This window comes from Aythya ferina (assembly GCF_964211825.1).
Source record: "Aythya ferina genome assembly, chromosome: 10".
Classification (NCBI taxonomy): domain Eukaryota; kingdom Metazoa; phylum Chordata; class Aves; order Anseriformes; family Anatidae; genus Aythya; species Aythya ferina.
This window is the reverse complement of record NC_140306.1, coordinates 20,293,440-20,316,701: the sequence shown is the minus strand read 5'-3', so window position 1 is coordinate 20,316,701 and position 23,262 is coordinate 20,293,440. Positions and strand designations below refer to the sequence as shown.

General features: G+C 41.2%; 2 protein-coding genes across 22 annotated transcripts in view; one reads left to right on the top strand and one right to left on the bottom strand.

Moving 5' to 3' along the window:
• Positions 1 to 742: 742 nt before the first annotated feature.
• On the top strand, positions 743 to 13,635 carry CHDH (choline dehydrogenase). Of its 3 annotated transcripts, none has more exons than XM_084530624.1 (8): positions 743 to 1,249; positions 6,687 to 7,053; positions 7,486 to 7,637; positions 8,251 to 8,380; positions 9,025 to 9,159; positions 10,310 to 10,452; positions 11,141 to 11,243; positions 11,678 to 13,635. In XM_084530624.1, exons 1-8 carry the CDS (start codon positions 758 to 760, stop codon positions 12,094 to 12,096), a joined length of 1,941 nt encoding a protein of 646 aa, XP_084386750.1. In that variant the 5' UTR covers positions 743 to 757; the 3' UTR covers positions 12,097 to 13,635. The 3 variants fall into 3 exon arrangements, with proteins under 3 accessions (XP_084386750.1, XP_084386749.1, XP_084386751.1); XM_084530623.1 differs by having other exon boundaries at positions 6,249 to 7,053; XM_084530625.1 differs by lacking the exon at positions 743 to 1,249 and adding an exon at positions 1,260 to 1,393 and having other exon boundaries at positions 6,249 to 7,053.
• Positions 13,636 to 14,972: 1,337 nt separating this feature from the next.
• The window catches only part of CACNA1D (calcium voltage-gated channel subunit alpha1 D), a 195,597-nt gene continuing 187,307 nt past the window's right edge, over positions 14,973 to 23,262 (bottom strand). For all 19 annotated transcript variants that reach the window (XM_084530611.1, XM_084530604.1, XM_084530603.1 and 16 more), the window contains one exon: positions 14,973 to 18,316. In XM_084530611.1, the coding sequence (XP_084386737.1) occupies positions 18,023 to 18,316 (294 nt within the window). In that variant the 3' untranslated portion in view covers positions 14,973 to 18,022. The remainder of the gene's footprint in view (positions 18,317 to 23,262) is intronic.

The following is a 23,262-nucleotide window of genomic DNA, read 5'->3' as shown; positions in this document are numbered from 1 at the left end:
CTTGAAATTGACAGAACCAACTAATCAGCAATTTTTTTTCCTCCCCTGTAGGAAACCAAAAATAATTATTGATTCTTATTAGTGTTGTCAGTGTTTAAGAGCTCTAGCAAGGGACCAGGTTCCCACAGCAGTTGATGCTATGCAATCATGGATAAAGAGCTCAATCATAGTTCTTAAATGTATATACTAATACATTTGTATATATTTTGTATAATTAATATACGTTGAATACATGTTTTCTACAGTTTTTATTTGCTTACCAAGTAAAAGCTTTGAGTAACCAAACGTACTGTAAACATCCATCAGCTTGGCTTCAAGGGCTTGGCTTTATTCCTAACAGAGCCATGGGGAAGGACTTGGGAAAGTAACCAGCATCTACAAGTAGCATTGAACCATAGAATCGTTACAGTTGGAAAGGACCTCCAAGATCACTGGGTCCAACCATCCACCCTACTCTCAATGTCACCCACTAAACCCTGTCCCTAAGCACCAAGTCCAACCTTTGAAGATACTGTAACAAATGAAAACATCCTTAAAATAACTCTGAAGAAAGTAAGTTCTCTTGATTAGTCTTCATCATATCATTATTCTACCATGAGTGTTCCGAATGGGAAAACAAGACTCTTAGTTTCATCCCCACCAGCCTAGCTGTGCAGCTCTGACTGGCAGACTACACGTACCTGGGCATTTTTGTCATTTTCCACAGAATTTTATGGCATCCCCCCGATACATTTTAATACAGCTTAACCTCCACTGAATGAAACTGGCGAGATTTAGAGGAGGCAGTCAACCGAGGGGCAGGTCCTGTGGCAGTCGCATAAGGGCGGCAGCTGCCGAGCCCCGTGAGGGGAGCCCCCCAGCTCCCGCCGGCCAAGTTTCTCAGCGATCCCACGGCGCCGTCGGCCGCGTTTCTTTCCAGCGGAATGCCTCCCGTTATCCCGCCCAGGGCCGGGGAGGAACAAGCCCAAGCACTCCCGGGGCGGGACGGGGAGGTCTCAGCGCCGGGGCCGCTGTGAGAGGCGAAGCCTGGGGCCCTGTCTCAGCCGCCGTGCAGGCGGCGGGAGGCGGACTTCGGCCCGCAGCCGCTGCGGGGGTTTTCGACACCGCCCCGGGCCAGCCGAACGCCTTCCCCCAACGGGCAAAGTGCGCCTTGCTGCGGGAGAGCCCAGCCCGCCCCGCTCCCCCGCCCGGCCTCCCCACTGCTTCGCAGGGACGGTGCCCGGGGAGAGCCGCTGGGGCGTGCGAGCGAGTGAGTGGGGCCGGCAGGGGCCGAGGGGGGAGAGGGGCCAGGAGGAGCGAGCGTCTCCGAAGGAGGCTCGGCAGGGAAAAGAGGGGACACGGCCCAGGGGTGCCCCGTCCCGTCCCGTGGAGCAGCAGCGGTTGCGTGCAGCAGGTGGGTTGTTGAGGAAGAGCAGGGGGGGGGGGTCGGTCAGAAGAGCAGGTCGGGTGGGGGAGTAGTTTCAGCTGTGGAGATGAAACCTCCCGCGCCATTTCTGTGGGTAGATGAACTCTAGTTTACCAGTAAGACTAAAGGGAGAGTTACTCCAAAACAGCCCTGCATAAGATAAATGTAAACTATGTACACAGCCTGCAGCAAAAGAGAGCAGGAGCTGCCGTTACCTGAGAGCTGCACACCCCTCTGCCGGGCCCGGCAGGAGCAGGCTGCCCCAGCACCACACCAAGGGCTGGGCTGCGCTAGCTGTGGGCACTGCCACCAGCCACCCACCTCCGTGGGACACGCTGTGCATCTGTCGGGGGGTGGGAGCGTCTTGGCCACAGCACAACGTACAATTCCAGTCAGCAACCATCTCCATGTGGTGTCCATATCAGTCTGGAGGAACCAGGGTAGGCTAGTGTGCGGGGAGGAGGCCCATGTGTGGGTGAACAGGGGGATCATATGATAAGAACTGTACTTTGATATTAGTGTGCTTTCTACTATGTATGTTGGATTTAAATTAAAGCAGAACAGCTTGATATTTAACCTCTGCACCTCAAAGCTTTAAAGCACAGAAATTTGTGAATTGTCTACATGCTGATTCTCAAAGTCACTCAAATACCATGGTGTGGACATTGTTGACTGACTTCACTCCCCACTTGCTGCAACGTAAAAGTTAATTATCTCATTGATACTCTGTCTCTCCTGTTCCATTTTAATGAGTTCATTGATGTAAAACAAAAACAACACCAACAAAAACATGAAATAACATCTAAATATAAATCTGGTGAATTTATGTGATGGAGCAGATTCAAAATACTGCTTCAGTAACTTCAAAGGAACATTAGAGAGTCTGCCTTTTTTTTTTTTTTTTTTTTAGCAATTTGGCCTCCTGCCCAGACAGCAGGTACCATAACTGTCTTGGTACGTCTTGGATCATTTTCATTTCCAGCTTTATCAGAGAACAGCACAGCTCTGATTGGCTAACAGTAATGATTCCCAATGCCCTCTAACCTTTCTGGATTAGCTACCTCATCTACCTACAGAACCACTTGGCTACTGTCCATTTTTCAGTATGTCCACTTGTGAAAGCAAGGCACTTAACCTCTTTGTCTTGGACTGACAGTTCTTTTGATTTAAAGGTCTAGAAATAAGGTCCATGGGCTGACTTCTAAGACTTTTGCTTATCTTTCTTGCAGGAGGACAAGCTATTTAATCTTTAGATATCCTATACAGTTTTTTTCTTTGTCTCCCCACTCCTTTTCCAAAAATCAGAATGAAAAATAATTCATTTTTCACCTTTCATATGTTTGCTGTACTTCAGAAAAGTCTCTTCTCACACATGATCCCAAATCAGCCACCATAGAGTGGCAGTGGTAGGTACCAATAGGTAAAATGAGCGTTTCTCCTGCAAACTTAGTACTGCATTCAGAAACATTACAAGTTTGCAAGGAGCCCGTAACAGCTAACTTAGGAATTCCACTGCCCACTTTTAGCTACCTAGTGTAAGATTACAGATATTCTTACATCATAGCAATAGTTTTCCTGCTAAGATGCTCTTGCTCTCCTCACTCTAAGAATGCTGTCCCTAGGCCCACTTATCAGTATCTACCTGGAACGCAGATACCATTTTTAAAGTGAGCTCCAGATTTTGAAGCTAACAGAACATAATAACTATATTTTATGTTGCTGTATGTACTTCTACAGGGCTGCTCACTGTTTCTTGAGGAACCTTTTGATGTGTATGTTCATAAAGGGGCCATGATATACAAGGATTCAGATAAAGACATTCAGTAATAACCCAGTAAGATGAAAATACAACTTTTATGTTGTTGGTAGTACCAACAATTTTATTAGAACCAGGCTGTTTACATCTCCTTAAATCAAGATATTTTGCTTTGACATAGCCACCACAATATTTAATAGAGCTGCCCATAAAACTAAAGCTCCCTCCTGGGTAAGCTTCAGTTAGCATCACCAGCAAATCTCAGAGCCTCGGATGTACCTGTTGGGATAACAATTTGATTTTTGCAGTTACAGGAGTGGTTAGAAAACCAACCAAAACCCACTTTTGTTGAAATACAGTTCTTAGGAACATGACGTGGGCTATAAATTCTCTCCCTCAAAAGACCAGGATGAAACTAAGTTTAGAAAGAAGACATATTAGGTTAAATTTGACTGATGCTCTCCAGTTCAAAGACTCCTGCAAAATTCAATAAAACTATAAAAGAATTTGAACACTGGTAAACCCATGTATGCTCATAGAGGTGCATACATTGTCAGAGAGCAAAGTATCATCATGTTCTAGTTCCACGACTTAATGATACCAGTCTCTTCAATATATATTTGAATTGCTCTATGAGTTTCAAAGTCTGCATGCATGGGAGGCTCTTAACAAACAAGCTTTTAAAGAGATCTAGACTTCAGTAATAGTATCCTATCATGAGACAGGACATGAACACCTAGACCCATCATATCAGTGCTGCCTTTTGAGTGTTGTTTGAGATAACATCTTCAGGAGCTCAGGAGGCACCGCTTATGCTGTAGCAAACTATAGAACTGTAGCCTCCAGCACTGCCCCTTAGACTGTGACACAGAGTAACTCACTCCAACTGAATGTGATTTCATTCCACAGTCTACTCTGGCTCTTGTAGTCAATACCTATGTAGGTCATAGGCTTTGCAGCCAACAGCCTGTTCAGAAAGCACAGCAATATTTGTTGGTATTATAGATCCCATGCCAAAATAAACAGGCCAGTGTGTCTTCCTTATGTAATTGACCAAGCACCTTTTGCAGATTATCAGAGCCCAAGCCCATACTCCAGCAAACCCCATCAGCTATCTGCTGTTCCTGTGAAATGCCATGACCAACCAGTTCTCTAGATTAAGCATATGTCCTTTAGAATTGTAGCCATCCTCATCACAAATAAGACAACACAAGTAAAACCTCTCTACCTTTCTGTTCTCCCCTGGTTCATCACCAGAAATTGCAAAACCCTCTTCTGAGGGAACAACCCTTTTAATATTTTTCATCTGTAAATGATAACCCCCCAACTTCAGCTGAGATCCATTTTGAATTAGCCAAGTGAGAATCAGGTATGTCAATTCTAGACTTAGACCTATACCTTGCATCTTTTTTTTCTTTTTATTTTTCTTTGGCTAGGGCAACTGTTTTCCCACATAGCTGGTCATTCATGTTCTAGAAAATTCAGGATTTGTACAGCTTATTACTATCCTTCCTAGAGAAAAGTAAGAGAAGTATGCTTCTTCCCATATGTTCCCTGAGAGACAACTGATTTGCATTTGTGCACATACATTAAATTGTAAATAAATACAGTTCCACGTGGAAGACTTATAACATTAATTAAGGACTGCATATAATGTTGCTAGAGTTGGGCCTTCAGGGCTTGTGTGTATTCTCACACACTGTAGAGATTTCTCTCACAAAATTGTAGAGTGTCACATGAGAGAATGAATACAGCTCTATTCCACCTTTTAGTAAGAAAAAAAAGCTATTTCAATGATTCATTAAGACACTTTTTTTTTGTGAAAATAAACATATTTTACAACAATGTGGGGCTTATAATATAAAATATTGGATAACTATGAAACTTAAGTGTAAGAAAATCAACATTAATAACCTAATTCTTTTCTGAAAAAAATAGATTTCACAAACATAATATAGTGTTGAATATATTTCCAGGAGCAAGCTCACCTGTCTTTTTCAGATTGGCAGTACATTACAGCGTACCAGCCCCTGGAGAGATTGCTGTCCTTAGAATCCACAGCAACCCCTTAGATAGAAGCCATGGGACAGGAAAAATTAGTTTTTACAATCCAAGGATATCTATCCATTTTTCCTAAACCAAGCGTAATGGTTTCAAAGGGAGAGCAAGAGAGACACACTTCAAACTGGCCAGCAGCATTGTTACTTTGGCACTTAAATGGGCTGTGAAAATCTTTGATTTAGTCCCTGCACCTGAACCCCTGGAACACACAGCTCAACCTGTGTTGCTTGCAAGGCTCACAAGAATTTATGAAGGTTAAAAATTGCAAGTTCAACTGAGCCTCAGGATCTGATGTTACTGGATTGTAGCAGTACTCAGAGCACTCTTGCAGGGTCCGGTTTTAGTGATAGCTAAAACACGTTAAACATGGCAGAGGGATTGGAATTAGATGATCTTTAAGGTCCCTTCCAACCCAAACCATTCTGGGTAATAAGGGAGAAGCCACAGATGTACAAATTGTTCCTTTACCTATGTTACGTCAAAAACAGTAGTTTTTCAATGTAGGGATAGCTGAAAATTAATTTCACTGTTGCATGTGCCTTGTAGAGAACCATCCTGGTTTTGATCTGGCAGAACTACAGCAAGAATATTCATCACACTGTGCTCCCAACTGAATCATGTCCATGGTTGTGAATTGGCTGTACACTACCACTGACTCACAAACTTACAGAGCAGTGTATGACATTGTTGTTTTTCTTAAATTCTCATCTACTAGAGGCAGATGAAGACAGACTTCCAAGTAAACAAAGGTGTCCATTCTTTATGGTCTTGGCAAATACTTGAAAATGTGCTGCAGGTATTCACCTGTAAAATACTGTGCCACTCAGCTGGTGCATATAATGCATCAAAAGAATAAGACAGCAACTTTCAAAGTAAATTACTGTTTTATTGGCATTGTAGTTAACCCTTAAGATAGTGAGAATGGGTGAAATATGACATTTTTACCTGAAAATGGTGGACATTTTAGAGGTCATACACTGTACTAACGCTTATGTTTTAATTAGGACTTTTTGTTTGTTTTTCTAGGACAAAACACACAATTTTGGAGAAAATACTGTAGGAGTGATGTTCTTAGTAAAGATGTTCTACTTAATCAAAGGAGTTAAATGTTACAGCCCTGTGAGTCAGATGCACAAAGTAACAGGAGCTCTGTTTAAAGCACACCTGTTAAGGAACATGTTGGGCATCAACAAATCGTTCAGAATCTCACGTGCAGTGTCTCAGCTTAGTTCTGAAAAGGCAAACTCTTTTAATTATGTCATTGTTGGAGCTGGATCAGCTGGGTGTGTATTAGCCAACAGGTTGACCGAAGACCCTCTCAGTACTGTACTACTTTTGGAAGCAGGCCCTAAAGATACCCTTCTAGGTAGTAAGAGACTGATGTGGAAGATTCATATGCCTGCTGCATTAACTTACAACCTCTGTGATGAGAAATATAACTGGTATTACCACACAACTTCACAGAAACATATGGATAATCGGATTATGTACTGGCCCCGAGGAAGAGTGTGGGGTGGTTCCTCTTCTCTCAATGCAATGGTGTATATTCGTGGGCATGCTGAAGATTATAATCGATGGAGCAGAGAAGGGGCTGTAGGATGGGACTATGAACATTGCTTGCCCTATTTTAAGAAGGCACAAACACATGAACTGGGACCAGATCAGTATAGAGGTGGAAAAGGACCTCTGCATGTGTCAAGAGGGAAAACAAACCATCCTCTTCATCACGCATTCCTGGAGGCAACTCAGCAAGCTGGGTATCCCTTCACAGATGATATGAATGGCTATCAGCAAGAAGGATTTGGCTGGATGGACATGACTGTACACAAAGGTAAATCATAAAGGATTCTGTAAGGAATTTGTGTTTCTGACCCACCAGAAGTGCCTCTGAAAGCATTTTAGAATACAGATGTATAACCCGTGCTTTCAGTTGTTTGGTTTGCTGAACAGCTACTACACTCTAAATATACAAGTATTTGTTTCACAGCAGCTGGTTATCAGTCTAGGCTGTATTTCATTGAAATTTGAGTTGGCATCCAGGTCTTGATTAATAGTTAAATTTGGGAGAGTAGGTTTGCAGAATGTCACTGAGAAGTTTGTTATGTTAAAATAAAATCTTTAGTTATTATATCAAAGCACATTTGCTTTGAACTCTACAGAAGAGTGTATAAAACCTGTATAAACGTCCTAATTGGTATTGGTGAAAATCTTGAAGAATAGTTAGCATGACTATTTTGATTTTCTATGTTAATAAAAATTGTAGGTCAAAGATGGAGCGCAGCAAGTGCTTACCTTCACCCAGCCATATCCCGCCCAAATTTGTCAATCACAGAGAAGACACTTGTAACAAAAATCTTGTTTCAAGGAACAAAATCCATTGGTGTTGAGTATTTGAAAAATGGTCAAAGGAAAAAGGTAAGAGATTTTTATTTTCCAGTATAAAATACGTTATTTGAAGCAAAATTTAAAAAGACAGAAAGACGGACAGAAGGAAGGAAGGAAGGAAGGAAGGAAGGAAGGAAGGAAGGAAGGAAGGAAGGAAGGAAGGAAGGAAGGTAGGAAAAATTGTTGCAAGGGATGCTTCACTATACAAAATACAAGCTTTCTGAAACTGTTTTCTCTTCCTGTGTATGATTCCTTGTGAGTTACTTTACAGCAAGTGATATTTCAGTTGTCTTGACTGAGAGATTAACATCTCCATTGTATTTCCCTCTACAACATTTTCAGAATTGCTTTTCAGAAATCCCAGTATTTCAGCACACTAGTCAATATACAGAGACAGTGTACAATTACAACATAGGTTCCAGCTCGAAATATTACACAACGCTCTTGTGTAACATCAAGTTATGGCTTGTCCCCTCAGACTGAAAGCTTGAACATTTCTCTTTACTGAAAGATTTGGAATAGGAAAAATGTGGGGAAAGGGTGTCTAATCTGGCTCAAAATAGTATCTGAGCAGAAGCTCTTGATGTGTCACATTCAGATCAAGCTTAATAACGTCAGGACTTTTGTGCTTGTTTCATTTTAGGCTTTTGCCAGTAAAGAAGTTATTTTAAGTGGAGGTGCCATAAATTCTCCACAGCTGCTTATGCTGTCTGGGATTGGCAATGCAGATGATCTAAAAAAACTGGGAATCCCTGTTGTTTGCCACCTTCCTGGTAATTTTATTACTTCTTTCAACCTTGTACCTTCCTAAGGAGGCAATTCAGACAATTAAATGGAATGAATCCATGAAATTTGGTTGTCTTTATGTCAAGTTGTGTGGACAGAAACTAATAGTGTTACAAATCTGTGGAAATGCACTGGTTTTAAAACGGAGCAATAACCTCCTACGGTTCCTTCACTATATTTGATAGTGGAAAATGCCTTTCTGAAAAATGCCACTGAAGCAGCATATTTAGAATTTTGGATGAGTGGTTTTGATCCACAACAGATTGCATAAGCTTCCATCGTCATATATATTCAAAGATGGAAGGAATAACATAAACTTTTCCTTTAAACTAGAAAATCTAGCACTGTATTTAGAAGTCATATCTGGCAATTTTAGAACAAGTGATATGTCTACATTTAACTTTCTATTTTCATTCTAGTTATGCTATGTTTATGTAAAACCTTGTTCTGACATGAGCAAAAGGCTGATATGACTCATGGTCTTGGTGTTAGTCATCACTGCCCTTGTAAGAGGTTAGTTTAGTTCCCATTTGTGTTGTTTTCTGGTAGCAAATGTTATTTATAATTGTTCTCTGTGAAATAACTTTTTCTTTTCTTCTCCCTCCTGCCCTATTTTTAAACATTTAATCAGGAGTAGGCCAGAATCTTCAAGATCACTTAGAAGTGTACATCCAGCAAAAGTGCACCAAACCTATCACTCTGTATAGTGCACAAAAGCCGGTTAGCATGGCAAGGATTGGTCTAGAATGGCTTTGGAAGTTCACAGGTATGAAACGAAGTATGCAATTGTTCCTCTGTTCATCACTTCTGAATTATTACAGCCTTTTGTCTGTGAATTTCAAAGTCTGTGAACCTTTATATAAATTGTTTTTCACGTCCACTAAATAATTGGATCTTCCAAATAGGCCTGAAAGATTTTTTTTTCTTACAGGTAGGAGTCTTTTAAAACTGTTATGTCTTAAGTATCAAGTGAGGTTTTAAACATTTTTTTAACACAGTTGAATCTCCTTAATTTTAAGAAAATAACCTACTTTTAAATCTTGGTGCCTGAGAAAAGCTGTTTTAAAAAATAAAAATTAAGAAAAAAATCTATTTAGAAATAGATACTGTGTAGATAAAAATGTACTGTGAATTTGTTTTTCATTATCTCACCCCAAATGAAGTATTTTGTTGTTCTGACCAGAACCCATTAGGCTTGCAGGTAAATAAGAGTGACTTCTGTTAAAAATGACACTGTAGTTTTATAATGATCCAACTGTACGTTGTATTTTAAAAAGTTTGTAAAAGTCATCATTGAAATCAGTAAAATAGTTTGGCCAAACTCAAGGACTTCATCTCCTGCTTAATCCTTATGTTAGCAGTTGATCCAAAGCGATGATTTATGCTGTGTACATGTGGCATTTTACCATGCAAGTAAATATGAACTGAGGGCTGAATCATGGTTTTAAATGGATTTGAAAATAACATAATATGAGGGGCATCGTAGTCTCTTCATCTTTTCCCTTCAGGGTAGGCGCTGGGGATGGCTCTGCCTGTTACATGTGACTAATGGGATAGTTATGCTGCATGTCATGGAGCATGCAGTGCAGTGATATCAGGATGCTGCAGCTGGTTCCCTCCACACCTGTCAGGATATTGATTACAGATCTGCCTCTGGCAGTGCTTCTGCCAGTTACACTGAGGTAACTGTAACATCCTACTCTCAAATAACTGGAATTTCCAAAATTAGATGTAGTTACAGTTACCTAGTGATTCAGAAGTAGGTGAAAGTGGTGCATATTGCTTAAATTGCAAGCTTCCACTGTATATACATGTATACATTATAAACTATCGTAAAACAAGGGTTAAGAAGAAGTAGATTTATTGCTGTTCTGAGGTCTTGTAATGGCTTTTTCTCTCTCATTTACACTCTCTAGGTGATGGAGCCACTGCCCACTTAGAATCTGGTGGGTTTATTCGAAGTGAGCCAGGAGTTCCTCACCCTGACATTCAGTTCCACTTTCTTCCTTCTCAGGTGGTTGATCATGGTCGCGTTGCTTCAACAATGGAAGCTTACCAGGTGAGTTTTTGAAGAGCATATATTTGAAGAGTAATGTTCTGTAGCAATTAGCAAGTAGTCTTACCGTTTAGTATAATCATCGCTAATTTGGCTATATACAGGAAAATACCTTTTTCATTATTACACAAAGAGTTGGCTTAACCTACACTGGGGAAAAATACAGGCTTATTATTTGATATTGCTACCAAAATTATGTTGCTTTTTATCTCTGAGAAAATATTTAAGTATTTGCACTACTGAGGTGCCATAGTGCTGTTCATTAGGATACCATTGTGCTAGATGCTGTACAAAACTAACCCAAGGTGCTCCCTGTTCCACTGCAGTTTAGGCAGATGCCTTTAGAAAGGACATTGGAATAGGCTGCCCAGGGAAGTGGTTCAGTCACCATCCCTGGAGGTCTTTAAAAGACGTTTAGATGTAGAGCTTAGTGATGTGGTTTAGTGGAGGACTTGTTAGTGTTAGGTCAGAGGTTGGACTAGGTGATCTTGGAGGTCTCTTCCAACCTAGATGATTCTGTGATTCTGCAAATTTATATAAAATGGAAAAATATTCATACTTTGACTTTTTTCATTATCTTCCTTTAACATTTACAGTTGCTTAATTTGTAAAATCTTGAAAAAAAAAATCACACTGAATTTGGAAATATGTCTGTTGGGATTGTGTCATGAGCATGGTGTGTCTGTTGCAGGTCCACGTGGGACCCATGAGGAGCACAAGTGTAGGCTGGGTGAAACTGAAAAGTACAAACCCAAAGGACCATCCAATCATTGAGCCTAACTACATGTCCACAGGTAAAAGCAGCCTCTCCTTCATCTGATTAACGCATTTTGTGCCAGTAGCAGAATTTCACGTCTACTCAACACCAGTTCAGAAGTGATAGTTGGTGCCTTGTTATTTAATTTTAAAGTCAGTTAATATCAAAGAGGCCTCTGTGCAAAGCACTGTATAAACCTACAGAATTCTGCACTGCAGATGCCGTCAGAGTTCTTAACATTTGCCTGGGTTATGTTCATTTCTTCTCCTTATTCCCTTTTGAGAGTGTGCCAGATATGTAGCAATTTTGCTCACAGTGAATGTAAATATCTGTGACTTTAAAAACTGTTTGGCTTTATTTTGGCCTTCAGCAATGAGTGGGAGACGTCCCCTCCAGTCTTCCTTCTTTGATGCTATTTTTTTCTGTTATATAAGAGTGCACTTACAGTCCTCTTATTTTCTTTCCTTACAGAAAGAGATATTTGGGAATTCCGCCAGTGCGTCAAGCTGACCAGGGAGATCTTTGCTCAGAAAGCTTTTGAAAAATTTCGTGGCCCTGAAATTCAACCAGGAAACTATGTTCAGTCTGACAAAGAAATAGATGCTTTCATAAGACAGAAGGCTGATAGTGCTTATCATCCTTCCTGCACCTGTAAAATGGGTCAGCTTTCAGATAGCACCGCTGTAGTTGATCCCCAAACAAAAGTAATTGGTGTTGAAAATTTGAGAGTAGTAGATGCCTCAATAATGCCCAGTATTGTCAGTGGGAATTTGAATGCCCCAACTATTATGATAGCAGAGAAAGCTGCAGACATAATTAAGGGGCTTCCGTCACTTCAGGAGAAAAATGCTCCTGTATATAAGCCCAAGACCTTAGAAACACAACGATAAACAATGTTGTCATCCTTTCATACTTTTGCCACTTAATCAGCATGTTGGTGTGTCATACTGGACAAGCCAACCAAATAAAAGCTATGCAAAACAACACGTTATATTAAAGTAACCATTAATTTGATCCATTCTCTTATAGAAGATTATCTAATCAGTTTTTCAACCAGTTGGCTTGAGTTTCATTTTAATGAACTTTTCATGTGTGCTATTTTGAAAACCCTTATGATATGCCTTGCTATTTAAAGGAAGCATTTTAACTGTTTTGAGAGCATTACCCAGGGTAACAGCTAATCAGCAATCTCCATGTGCTGAAAAGAATGGTTAAGTAAGCATTTATTTAACTTCTTATTCACAGGCCAAAGTAGTATCAGCATTGATAGGAGAGACACCTACATGGTGTGTGCTTTTTATGGGAGGAATGCAGTTTACAAATCCTCACTGAAAGTTAGACTTTATCATACCTAGCAGTCTTAACTATATTCAGAAAGAAGACATACATTGTCTTTATCAAAAATTATTTTTTTAATAAATGCTGAACAAAAGCTGATATTTATAAAAATATACTGAAAAACTGGATTTCCTTGCTTTTATTGCAAGAACTGTAGTAGAATTCAGTTTACATTTTTAGCTGATTTAGTTGTGGTGCTTTATCATGTATCATAGTAAGAGTCCATGCTCCCAATAACTTCCTTAAAGTTACTGGTCTTTGCTCAAAGGTGAGTGTGTACAAAAGATATTTCTCAGCAAATACTCAATCATAAGTCATCTATCACTAAAATTCATTAATAAAATAGAGCCAAGGTAGTTTTAAAATTGAAGTTTACTCAAAATAGCTGCATTAAATATGCTGCTTCAATGATGTAGGAAGAGATCTTTTTAAATTAGAAGCCAAGTAACTTATTCAGTAAACCAATGCTTTAAATAGAACTTAAGTCTTTTTACTGTTTTCAGATGTGCCAAGCAAAATGATCTTTCATGGCTGTTTTCTGTATCAGTCTTTCAGATGCTGAATTAAAAATAATAATAATTTAGAAAAATAAACAAATTGAATTAATTGAATGAATTAATTCATTCAATTGTATGGATTTGTTAAGTATTCCAAAATATCTTCTGACTAAGCTGCTGCTGAATTATAAAGAAAATGCTTTTGTAGCTTGAGATTGCTCAGGACTTCTGATGAACAGAATAAATTTTTTCCAGGAAAAATGGAATTTTACACCATTTGAGCACATTGAAAAAAAAAAAAAACTGCTTACTCAGATGTTGGCTAGAGGCACAACTGCAGATGTTTAAGGCAGATTCTTCTACCTGGTGCTGCTGCAAGGCACTGGTTGGAAGCCCTGCTGCTGAGGGAAAGGACTTAATTGATTAGTTTAACAAAAATACTGAAGATAGAAGATGATAGCAGTGAACGTCACTCTCAAAGGAGACAGGTAAACCGTTTCTATGTACATCATACATTCTTGTGGAATGAGGGCATCAAGATTATTTTAAGTCAGAGGTGAATGATTGGCTGTGTTAATAAAACAATTAATCTGACACAAATGTGTCTTATGTGCCTTTGGGGAAAGCATGTATATGGTGTATCATTTTTATGGCAAATAATGGCTTTTATTCAACACCTGCGCTTTTGAGATTTTCATTTAAAGCTATTCACTGTATCTTAGTGCCATTTGGAATATAAAGTATTAGGATACACAGAATGACATATCCTGAGGAAACTTACCACAGTCCTGTGCAGTTGAACAGGGCAGCTTTTAGAAAAGCCAGGATATTGATGGTCCTGCATTTGCAGATTTACAACATTGGTTTCCACTCTAGGCATGCAAGATGGAAATTGTTACTATGAAACTGCAGAGGATTAACTGTCTTACATAACTTACTACTGAGCACACCTAGGACTATCTTCTACCATAGCAAGCTTAGCTGTACATGCAAAATGCATGTCTCTCTTATATTTGGGGGACATGTTGCTGCATTGTGCAATTAGATAATCAGACATATCTGATACCTGAACCATCATCTTTTTTTTTTTTTTTTTTCAGTTTTCTGTGCTCTGTAGAGTACTGGGAGCCTGCAAGCTAAAAATTAGATGTCTATACACCTTATTGGATGATGCATAGCACAGGCTGATGATTCCAGAATTTTACTTATTTAACAAAATAATATAGTGAATAACAGTATTATTTCCAGTTCTACACAGATATTATTTTTTTTTCTATAAATAAGCAATTGGTACTGCATTATGTATTCAAAAACTGTAAAAACAGCTTGATATAAGAATTTGGAAGTTACTAGACCTGCCAACATGACTTGAACAGCAGCAGTACCACCAGTGAGAACATCAGCATTTCCATGCTAATAGTTTGCTGCAGATGCTTCACACTCACTTGGAGGTCTCTGGCTGGGGACAATCCGATTAAGAAAGAAAAGCAACCAAAAACATTTCTTTTTGTATATGTATCTCAGTTCAAGTTGCTTTAGTATGAGAAGTGCTTTTAAAAGCAGCAGAAAATAGCAGCATTTGTAAAACTGCATCTTGTTTAAGTTAGGCCACTCGAGCTTTTGTACATCAGAACTTCTGATGTTTCCACAGCTTAAAATACTTTTTAAGTTCAAGATTTCAGTTAGTCTACAACCAAATAAGGCAGCTGTAGAAACACTGGAAAAGTGGAAAGTGGGCTTTTACCATGCATTCTCTGGAAAAGAAACATACAAAAGCATTTATGCATCTTAGACAAGTAATGGTTAAAAAGTTATAGAGAGAACACAAGCATATCATATTAGAGTGTTCCAATTTTTAGTCTACATTGTTCTGTCATCCAACCTCCAAAAAAACACTGTTCAAATACATTTTTATGTACACTTTTTCAGTGACTATACTTTTCTTAGGGATGTTTAAATCTGTGTTAATGATCAGCTATAACGTTTCTGTCATTATATCCATATACATGTATAAGCAAATCTGAAAACTCATGAAATATGCTTTAATGGTTGAGTTGACTTGTAGTTTTTCTGTATTGAGTGATAACTATGATTGGCTGTATTTTAAGGTTGCCAATCGCCATGTAATTATGCATATATGGATTACTTTTTTTCCCCTTACATTTCTGTAATAAAATTGAACAGGTATTCTATGTATCCATATATATATATGTTCTCCCTTAAACCATTAACTATCTAGAAATGGCTTGTAGCTGAATTTCCTTTATTTATTTTTGTAAGGACTGTTTGCTCATAAAATAGCATATCTATGTAAAAGAACATCTGTCTCATCAGACTATTTCAAAGCTAAGGACTAACAATACTAGCAAGAAAACATGGTGAGATCAGCGTATCCTTTTCTGTCTCCTTGGACAAATACTTAGTTAAAAAATTGTTCAGCTCAATCTGCTGAATCGGATGTGCTATGAAAAGTCCATGTACTTAAGCAACCTGGGCTGGGACATCCCCTGCTTGGCCTTGCCCCCCACACCCCTTTTTTTTTCTTTTTTACTGTTCAGCTTCAGCTGCCTTAAAGGTGCTTTTCAGAAATGTGTGGAACTGTGAAAACTACTCACTCTTTTTTCACAGTGGTATCACATCTGGAAAGTGTATTTTGGTATCCTGAAGTTTGCTTCTGTAAACTGTGTAACAAAGCGAGTACAGCTGGGTTACCTGTCCCAGTGTTTCCTGGCAGATGAACACAGTAGATTTGGTTTTGACATTTTAGGGGGTTGCCCAGATTTTCCTGACTGTTTCCACAGATCTGCATCTAGGGGCATATTAATCTCCTAGACAGTAGGGGAATAAGAGTAGCCATTTCATAGAACTACTCTAATCACATTACTCCTTTCTGGTGAACAGTAATCATTCATAAGACTTGCACACTATGATAGAGTAGATTGATTATTGAATTCCGTGCATTCCCTCTCATTCTCCAAACAGTGCAATCAGAATTTAACCTTTGGAGCTTCGTGGTGAAAAACTGTTAGCAAAAGGAGTCCCAAGTATAATAAAATTAGTACACAGTTTTATTTTGAACATTTCGCATTTGTTTTAATACAAAATGATGTAGGTCAAGAAATAATTTACAAACTTTTAAGTTCTTATCCTGGCATTTGAAATAAGAATGATTCCAAAGGAAGTCTGTAAGCTATTCATAGGAAATTGTCATTATGTACAAAATGTTTATTGACATGATTTAAACATCACATTCGTAAAAATGTGAACCGGATTGCTATCTAGCATATGAACTACAGGTAAAACCTGGCAAGATAACTTGTTTGAACAAGTCATTGTTATCCAGTGTTAACAAAATAGACAGTAACTTTCAGTGTTTTTTGATTTTCCTCCAAGGTTGTATTAGCCTCAAAGTCATTTCAGGGTTTTACTGCATTGTGAACAATATCTGAGCCCTCTTATGATTGCATAAAAATAAATTCTTGAAACATTACACATAAAAAAAACCAAAAAGGTAGAGGCAATAAAGTATATTTTTATATAACCAAGGGTTTTTTTTGGTTCTGTGAAGAATCATTTCCTCGTATCCTTTTTTTTTTTTTTTTTTTTTTCTGAGCTGAGTTAAGTAAGCAATACTGAAGTAAAGTATTTTCATTTATCTGTAAAACAGTTTCTGCCCTAGACAATTCCTATCAAAGTAGGTTATGTAGGTAATATACTTTGCCAAAATGAACTGTCCCATGAGCAGTAGTACCCTGGCATGAACTAATCAATTTTTAAATGATTTTAATATTTTTGTCACATGGGATTAATACAAAAATAAAATTACAGCTTATTTTTCAATCCAAAAAGTTAAAATAATTTCAAATCTTTTACCTTTCCAAGTATAAGACTGCAAATAGTCAACTGTGCATCCCCTACACAGAGAGACTCATTTAATTCAATTATTTAAAAAAAAAAAAAAGTGTGTTGCCAAGTTCAAACTTGACAGTTTATCCCAAAAAGAGATTTACAATGACGGGTGGCTATATTTAAATATTTATGCTATAGATCTATATATCCCAAGTAAAAATACTTATATCTAGAATTCTGTGGGGAGTTACAATAATTAGGGTCCATAAATATTGCTGCAGTTCAATTACGGTACAATAATTACAAAATATAGAACATCTCTTTACAAATACAAATCAGTATATATTACAATTCATTTACAATAATTTCTACTATATAATTTTTAGCAAACTATCTTATCTAATTCTACTTTAACCTGGTTGCAAGTGCATTAGTAAGAATGCAGTTATTCCAGTATGTTTTGCCCTTAACGTGATAGTCATAAAACAGACTATCTGAATGATATTTTCCTATGTAAACTGGTGTTACATATGACAGAATATTCTTTATATAACTTCTTTTTCCAATGATCTCTAACAGGTAGAGCATGACAAACTGTATTTTAGAAGAGCATTAAGAAAAGAAATCAGGAGGCAGGTTTGAAAATAATTTTAGAATGGATATGCAATGAATAGCTGATATGCTACTAATTAGGAATGAGGGAATGACATTATTGGTTGTCATCACTCATCTTGTTATTTCCCACACAATTTTGTGCTGGAATTACACAGACATTTCATTGACAAAATCCTGCTCTACTATGAAGGACAGCAGCACAAGGTTGAAAGACAGGCAAGATATTACACCTCAGAATCCCACTCTAGCCCTCAAAAACTTCACTGTCAGAACCTGCTTGGTTTCAAAATAACCTTATTCCTACAGAGGAACTGACGATTCTGTGGGAGGAACTTGATGTACCCAACTTCAATCACATTTCAGCAACCCGGAGATAATCTATTTATTAGTTATGGCTTCCTTGAGGTGTGACATCACTTGTACAAAACTTGATAGGTTATTAACTCCAACTAGTGCCTAGCATCTTTAAACTATGAGGCACTTTTTCTGTTATTAAAATCATTTTCCTTAATAAATACTATAAGCTTGTAATGCATATCATTTCATCAGCTAAGTCTTCTTCGTATCGTCCTGGTTCTGGTTCTTCATCACTGTAGCCAGGACCAAAGTCTTGAAGTTCATAATCTTGTCTGCTTAAAATGGGAAACATATCACCATTGGTCCCATTGCTAATATTTCCATTGAGAAGATTACTTGCTGCACTTTCCATCTCATCAATAGTCATGTCACACGCATCAGCAATCTCGTGTTTTGTAGCTGAGACAAATTTAGGGTCTTTTGCATACCTTCCTAAGCCTTCAGATATAAGTACCTGGCAGATGGAGAGGAGAGAATGAGATATAAAGTGGAATTATGGAAGGACATTCAGATCATAAAAATGTTTTTCATTTGTGGAAAATACTAGAAACTCCATGCTAAATCACAAATCACAGAATCACAGGATCATCTAGGTTGGAAGAGACCTCAAGATCATCGAGTCCAACCTCTGACCTAACACTAACAAGTCCTCCACTAAACCACATCGCTAAGCTCAACATCTAAACGTCTTTTAAAGACCTCCAGGGATGGTGACTGAACCACTTCCCTGGGCAGCCCATTCCAATGCCTAACAACCATTTTGGTAAAGAAGTTCTTCCTAATATCCAACCTAAACCTCCCCTGGCGCAACTTTCAATTATTCCCCCTCGTCCTGTCACCAGGCACGTGGGAGAACAGACCAACCCCCACCTCGCTAAAGCCTCCTTTAAGGTACCTGTAGAGAGCAATAAGGTCGCCCCTGAGCCTCCTCTTCTCCAGGCTGAACAAACCCAGCTCCCTCAGCCGCTCCTCACAGGACTTGTTCTCCAGACCCCTCACCAGCTTTGTTGCCCTTCTCTGGACCCACTCAAGCACCTCCATGTCCTTCCTGTAGTGAGGGGCCCAAAACTGAACACAGTACTCGAGGTGCGGCCTCCCCAGAGCCCGCAAGAGGACAATCGCTTCCCTAGCCCTGCTGGCCACACTGCTTCTTATACAAGCCAGGATGCTGTTGGCCTTCTTGGCCACCTGAGCACACTGCTAGCTCATATTCAGCCGACTATCAACCAATACTCCCAGGTCCTTCTCTGCCTGGCAGCTTTCCAACTATTCCTCTCCCAGCCTGTAGTGCTGCTTGGGGTTATTGCACCCCAGGTGCGGGACCCGGCACTTGGCCTTGTTGAACTTCATGCAGTTGACCTCAGCCCATCAGTGCAGCCTATCCAGATCCTCCTGCAAAGCCTTCCTACAGAGCTTCCTCAAGCAGATCAACACATGCACCTAACTTGGTGTCATCTGTGAACTTACTGAGGGTGCACTCGATCTCCTCATCCAGATCATCGATAAAGATATTAAAGAGGACTGGCCCTAGTACCAAGCCCTGGGGAATGCCACTAGCGACTGGCCTCCAACTGGATTTGACTCCATTCACCACGACTCTTTGGGCGCAGCTATCCAGACAGTTTTTAACCCAACAAAGCATACACCAATCCAAGCCATGAGCAGCCAGTTTCTTGAGGAGAATGCTGTGGGAAACAGTGTCAAAAGCCTTGCTGAAGTCAAGGTAGACCGCATCCACAGCCTTTCTCTCATCCACCAAGCACATCACTTTGTCATAGAAGGAGATCAGGTTAATCAAGCAGGACCTGCCTTTCATAAACCCATGCTGACTGGGCCTGATCGCCTGCTGGCCCTGCAAGTGCTGCATGATGACTCTCAAGATAATCTGCTCTATGAGCTTCTCTGGCACTGAGGTCAAACTGACAGGCCTGTAGTTCCCTGGGTCTGCCCTCCGGCCCTTCTTGTAGATGGGCGTCACGTTTGCTAGCCGCCAGTCAACTGGGACCTCCCCTGATAGCCAGGACTGCTGATAAATGATGGATAGTGGCTTGGCCAACTCTTCTGCCAGTTCTCTCAGTACCCTCGGGTGGATCCCATCTGGCCCCATCGACTTGTGCACATCCAAGTGCTGTAGCAGGTCACCAACCATTTCCTCATGGATAGTGAGGGCCACATTCTGCTCCTCATCCCCTTCCAGCAGCTCAGGGTACTGGATGTCCAGAGAACAATTGGTTTTGCTGCTAAACACTGAGGCAAAGAAGGCATTAAGCACCTCAGCCTTTTCCTCATCTCTTGTAACTAAGTTTCTCCCTGCATCCAGTAAAGGATGGAGATTCTCTTTAGTCCTCCTTTTTGCATTGATGTATTTGTAAAAACATTTTTTGTTATCTTTAACGGCAGTAGTCAGACTGAGCTCCAGATGAGCTTGGGCCTTTCTAATTTTGTCCCTGCACTGCCTCGCAACATCCTTGTAGTCCTCCTGAGTGGCCCGCCCTCTTTTCCACAGATTATAAACCCTCTTTTTCCTCCTAAGATCAAGCCACAATTCTCTGTTCAGCCAGGCCGTTCTTCTTCTGCACCAGGTCGTCTTTGGGCACCTGGGGACAGACCACTCCTGCGCCATTAAGATTTCCTTCTTGAAGAGCGCCCAGCCTTCCTGGACTCCTCTGCCCTTCAGAACCACCTCCCAAGGGACTCTGCCAACCAGTGTCCTGAGCAGCTCAAAGTCAGCCCTATGGAAGTGCAAGACTGTGGTTTTACTGGTCCCCCTCCCAACTTCGCCAAGAATAGAGAACTCTACCATTTTGTGGTCACTCTGCCCAAGACAGCTCCCGACAATCACATCCTAGGCTCACTAACCAGCTGTGTCAGGAAGCTATCTTCCACGCTTTCCAGAAACCTCCTAGACTGCTTTCTCTGTGCTGTGTTGTGCTTCCAGGATATGTCTGGAAAGTTGAAGTTCCCCACAAGAACAAGCGCTGACGATTTCGCAATTTCTGTCAGCTGCCTGTAGAACTCCTCATCTGTCTCCTCATCCTGGTTCGGCGGTGTATAACAGACTCCCACCAGGATGCTTGCCTTGTTGGCCTGCTCACTGATCCTAATCCATAGGGACTCAACCTTATCATTCCCAGCCTCAAGTTCCATGACATGAAAACTCTGATATAGAGAGCCACACCACCACCCCTTCTGTGCTGTCTGTCCCTTCTGAAGAGCTTATAGCCAGTCATTGCAGCACTCCAGTCATGAGAGTGGTCCCACCACGTTTCTGTGATGGCAACCAAGTCGTAGCCTGGCTGCCGCACGATGGCTTCCAGCTCCTCCTGTTTGTTACCCATGCTGTGTGCATTACTGTAGATGCACTTCAGTTGGGCCATTGCCTTCTCCTCTGGCCTAGCCATTGTTACCCCTGGCACAGCTCTAACAAGCCTTGTTTCAGCTTGTCCCCCTTCTTACCCAGTTTAAAGCCCTCTCAATGAGGCCCGCCAGCTCCTGGCCTAGGATCCATTTTCCCCTTAGAGATATGGACCTGTCTGCGGCCATCAAGCCGGGTGCTGTGTAAAGTGCCCCATGGTCAAAAAAAACAAACAAAAATCCTGTGTTGGCACCAGCCTCTGAGCCACGGGTTTATCACATGGGCTTTCCATGTCCTCTCTGTACCCCTCCCTGCCACTGTAGGGATGGAAGAAAACACCACCTGTACTCCCGCTCCATCCACTAACCTTCCCAGTCCCCTAAACTCCCATTTGATAGCCTTCGGGCTTCTCTCTTGAATATCATCACTGCCAGCCTGGACTATCAAACGAGGATAGCAATCAGAGGGGCAAACCAGGTTGGGAAGATTTCTAGCAATGTCCCTGACCCTGGCCTCAGAGAGGCAGCAGACTTCCCTACGGGTAGGGTCAGGCTGACAAATAGGGCCCCCTGTTCCCCTGAGAAGGGAGTCGCCTACAACGATTACCCTTCTGTCTTTCTTGGTGGAGGCAGTCCTGAGGTGTGGAGTCAACTTTCTCGCCCTAGGCATCCTCCTGGGTAGACCTGCTACCTCATCCTCACCCACTGGTCTCTCAAGCTCCAGGGCCTCAAACCTGTTGTGTAAGGGCACCTGGGAAGGTGGGGCCGGTAGGGGGGGCATTGCCTGCGAGGTCGATCAGGGACCTGTCTCCATCCCTCAATTCCCAGGTCCCCTCCCTCTGCCCGACTGCGACAGGGCAGGGGGTCCACCCCCATTTGGGGTGTCTCAGCCCGGTACCTCTCCTTCAGGCCTGGCAGGGAGTTGCCCCACCAGTCTGTCTCCCGCTTGCACTCCCAGATAGCCCTCAGCCTCTCCACCTCCTCCTTGAGCTCCGCCACCAGGCGGACCAGCTCATCCACCTGCTCGCACCTCACACACACGGTGCCCTCTGAGGGCAACAACAGGCTCAGGCATTCCCTGCATCCAGAGACCTGAACTGCCGCATGTTTGAGCGGGCACTCAGTCTGGGTCATCACAGACTTTCTAGAAAGAGCTTTCTGCCTCGTGCAGACCATGGCGGTTCAGCTCCAGGCAGACAGCTGACAGCCGAGCTGCTCCTGAGCAGGGCGGGATGCTCTGCCCTGCCCCGCCCTGCCCCGCCCTGCCCCGCCCTGTGTGCCCGCCCTGCTCGCCGCGCTCCCATGGGCTGCTTCTGATCATCAGGGCACAGGGGGCACTGCTGGCTCCGCCTACGCCTCCCTCGCGAGGGCTGCCGTGCCCTGGCGGCTCCCTCGGCTGCGTCGAGTGGGCTCGGTGCCGGAAAAAAGCCCTGCCTGTCCCGATCCCCCGCTCCGCTGCGCAACGCGTCTGCTTCGGAGCCCATCGCCTCGGCAAATCAATGATCCAAGTGATAGATGGAAGCAAGAACAGTAACTATGATACTCAGAAATGCAGTACATTATTTTACTTATCTCCAAATCCTGCCCCCCCCCCCTTTTTTTTATATATAATACAAAGGAATTCTTAGCATTCTTTAGTATACTACAACTCAAACCTTGTGGTCCTTATTCATCCTCTCCACACCTAGTATATTGATTCATAGAGTTCTTGTTCTTTTATTTAGATTACTTCAAAAATAGTGATGTATTTATATAGAAAAAAATACAGAGAAAACTGGTCTGTTATCCTTCCCCATCAGCCCTTGTAGAAGGATACTTTACAACTAATCCTCATTGTCTAATAAACTTAAATTTCATTTTAAATCCTGTCCTTGAAGTGTTTCCAATTTTTCTTCCACTTATTTCTTGCAGTTTGATTTCCAGCTCCCTCACACTTATGTTAAGATTTGGATTTACCTGAAATCCTTTATAACATGACAACTGAGAAGAAGTTCCCCTATCTTTACCTAAAAAACGTTTCATTTGAAAGTGAAAATGCCACATTTT

Excerpts from the sequence above, each read along its gene's own strand:
- CHDH (XM_084530623.1), top strand. The coding sequence starts at position 758 with ATGAAACTGGCGAGATTTAGAGGAGGCAGTCAACCGAGGGGCAGGTCC. Across the intron at positions 9,160-10,309 it reads ATGGCTTTGGAAGTTCACAG|GTGATGGAGCCACTGCCCAC; the intron begins GTATGAAACGAA and ends TACACTCTCTAG. Across the intron at positions 10,453-11,140 it reads CAACAATGGAAGCTTACCAG|GTCCACGTGGGACCCATGAG; the intron begins GTGAGTTTTTGA and ends TGTCTGTTGCAG.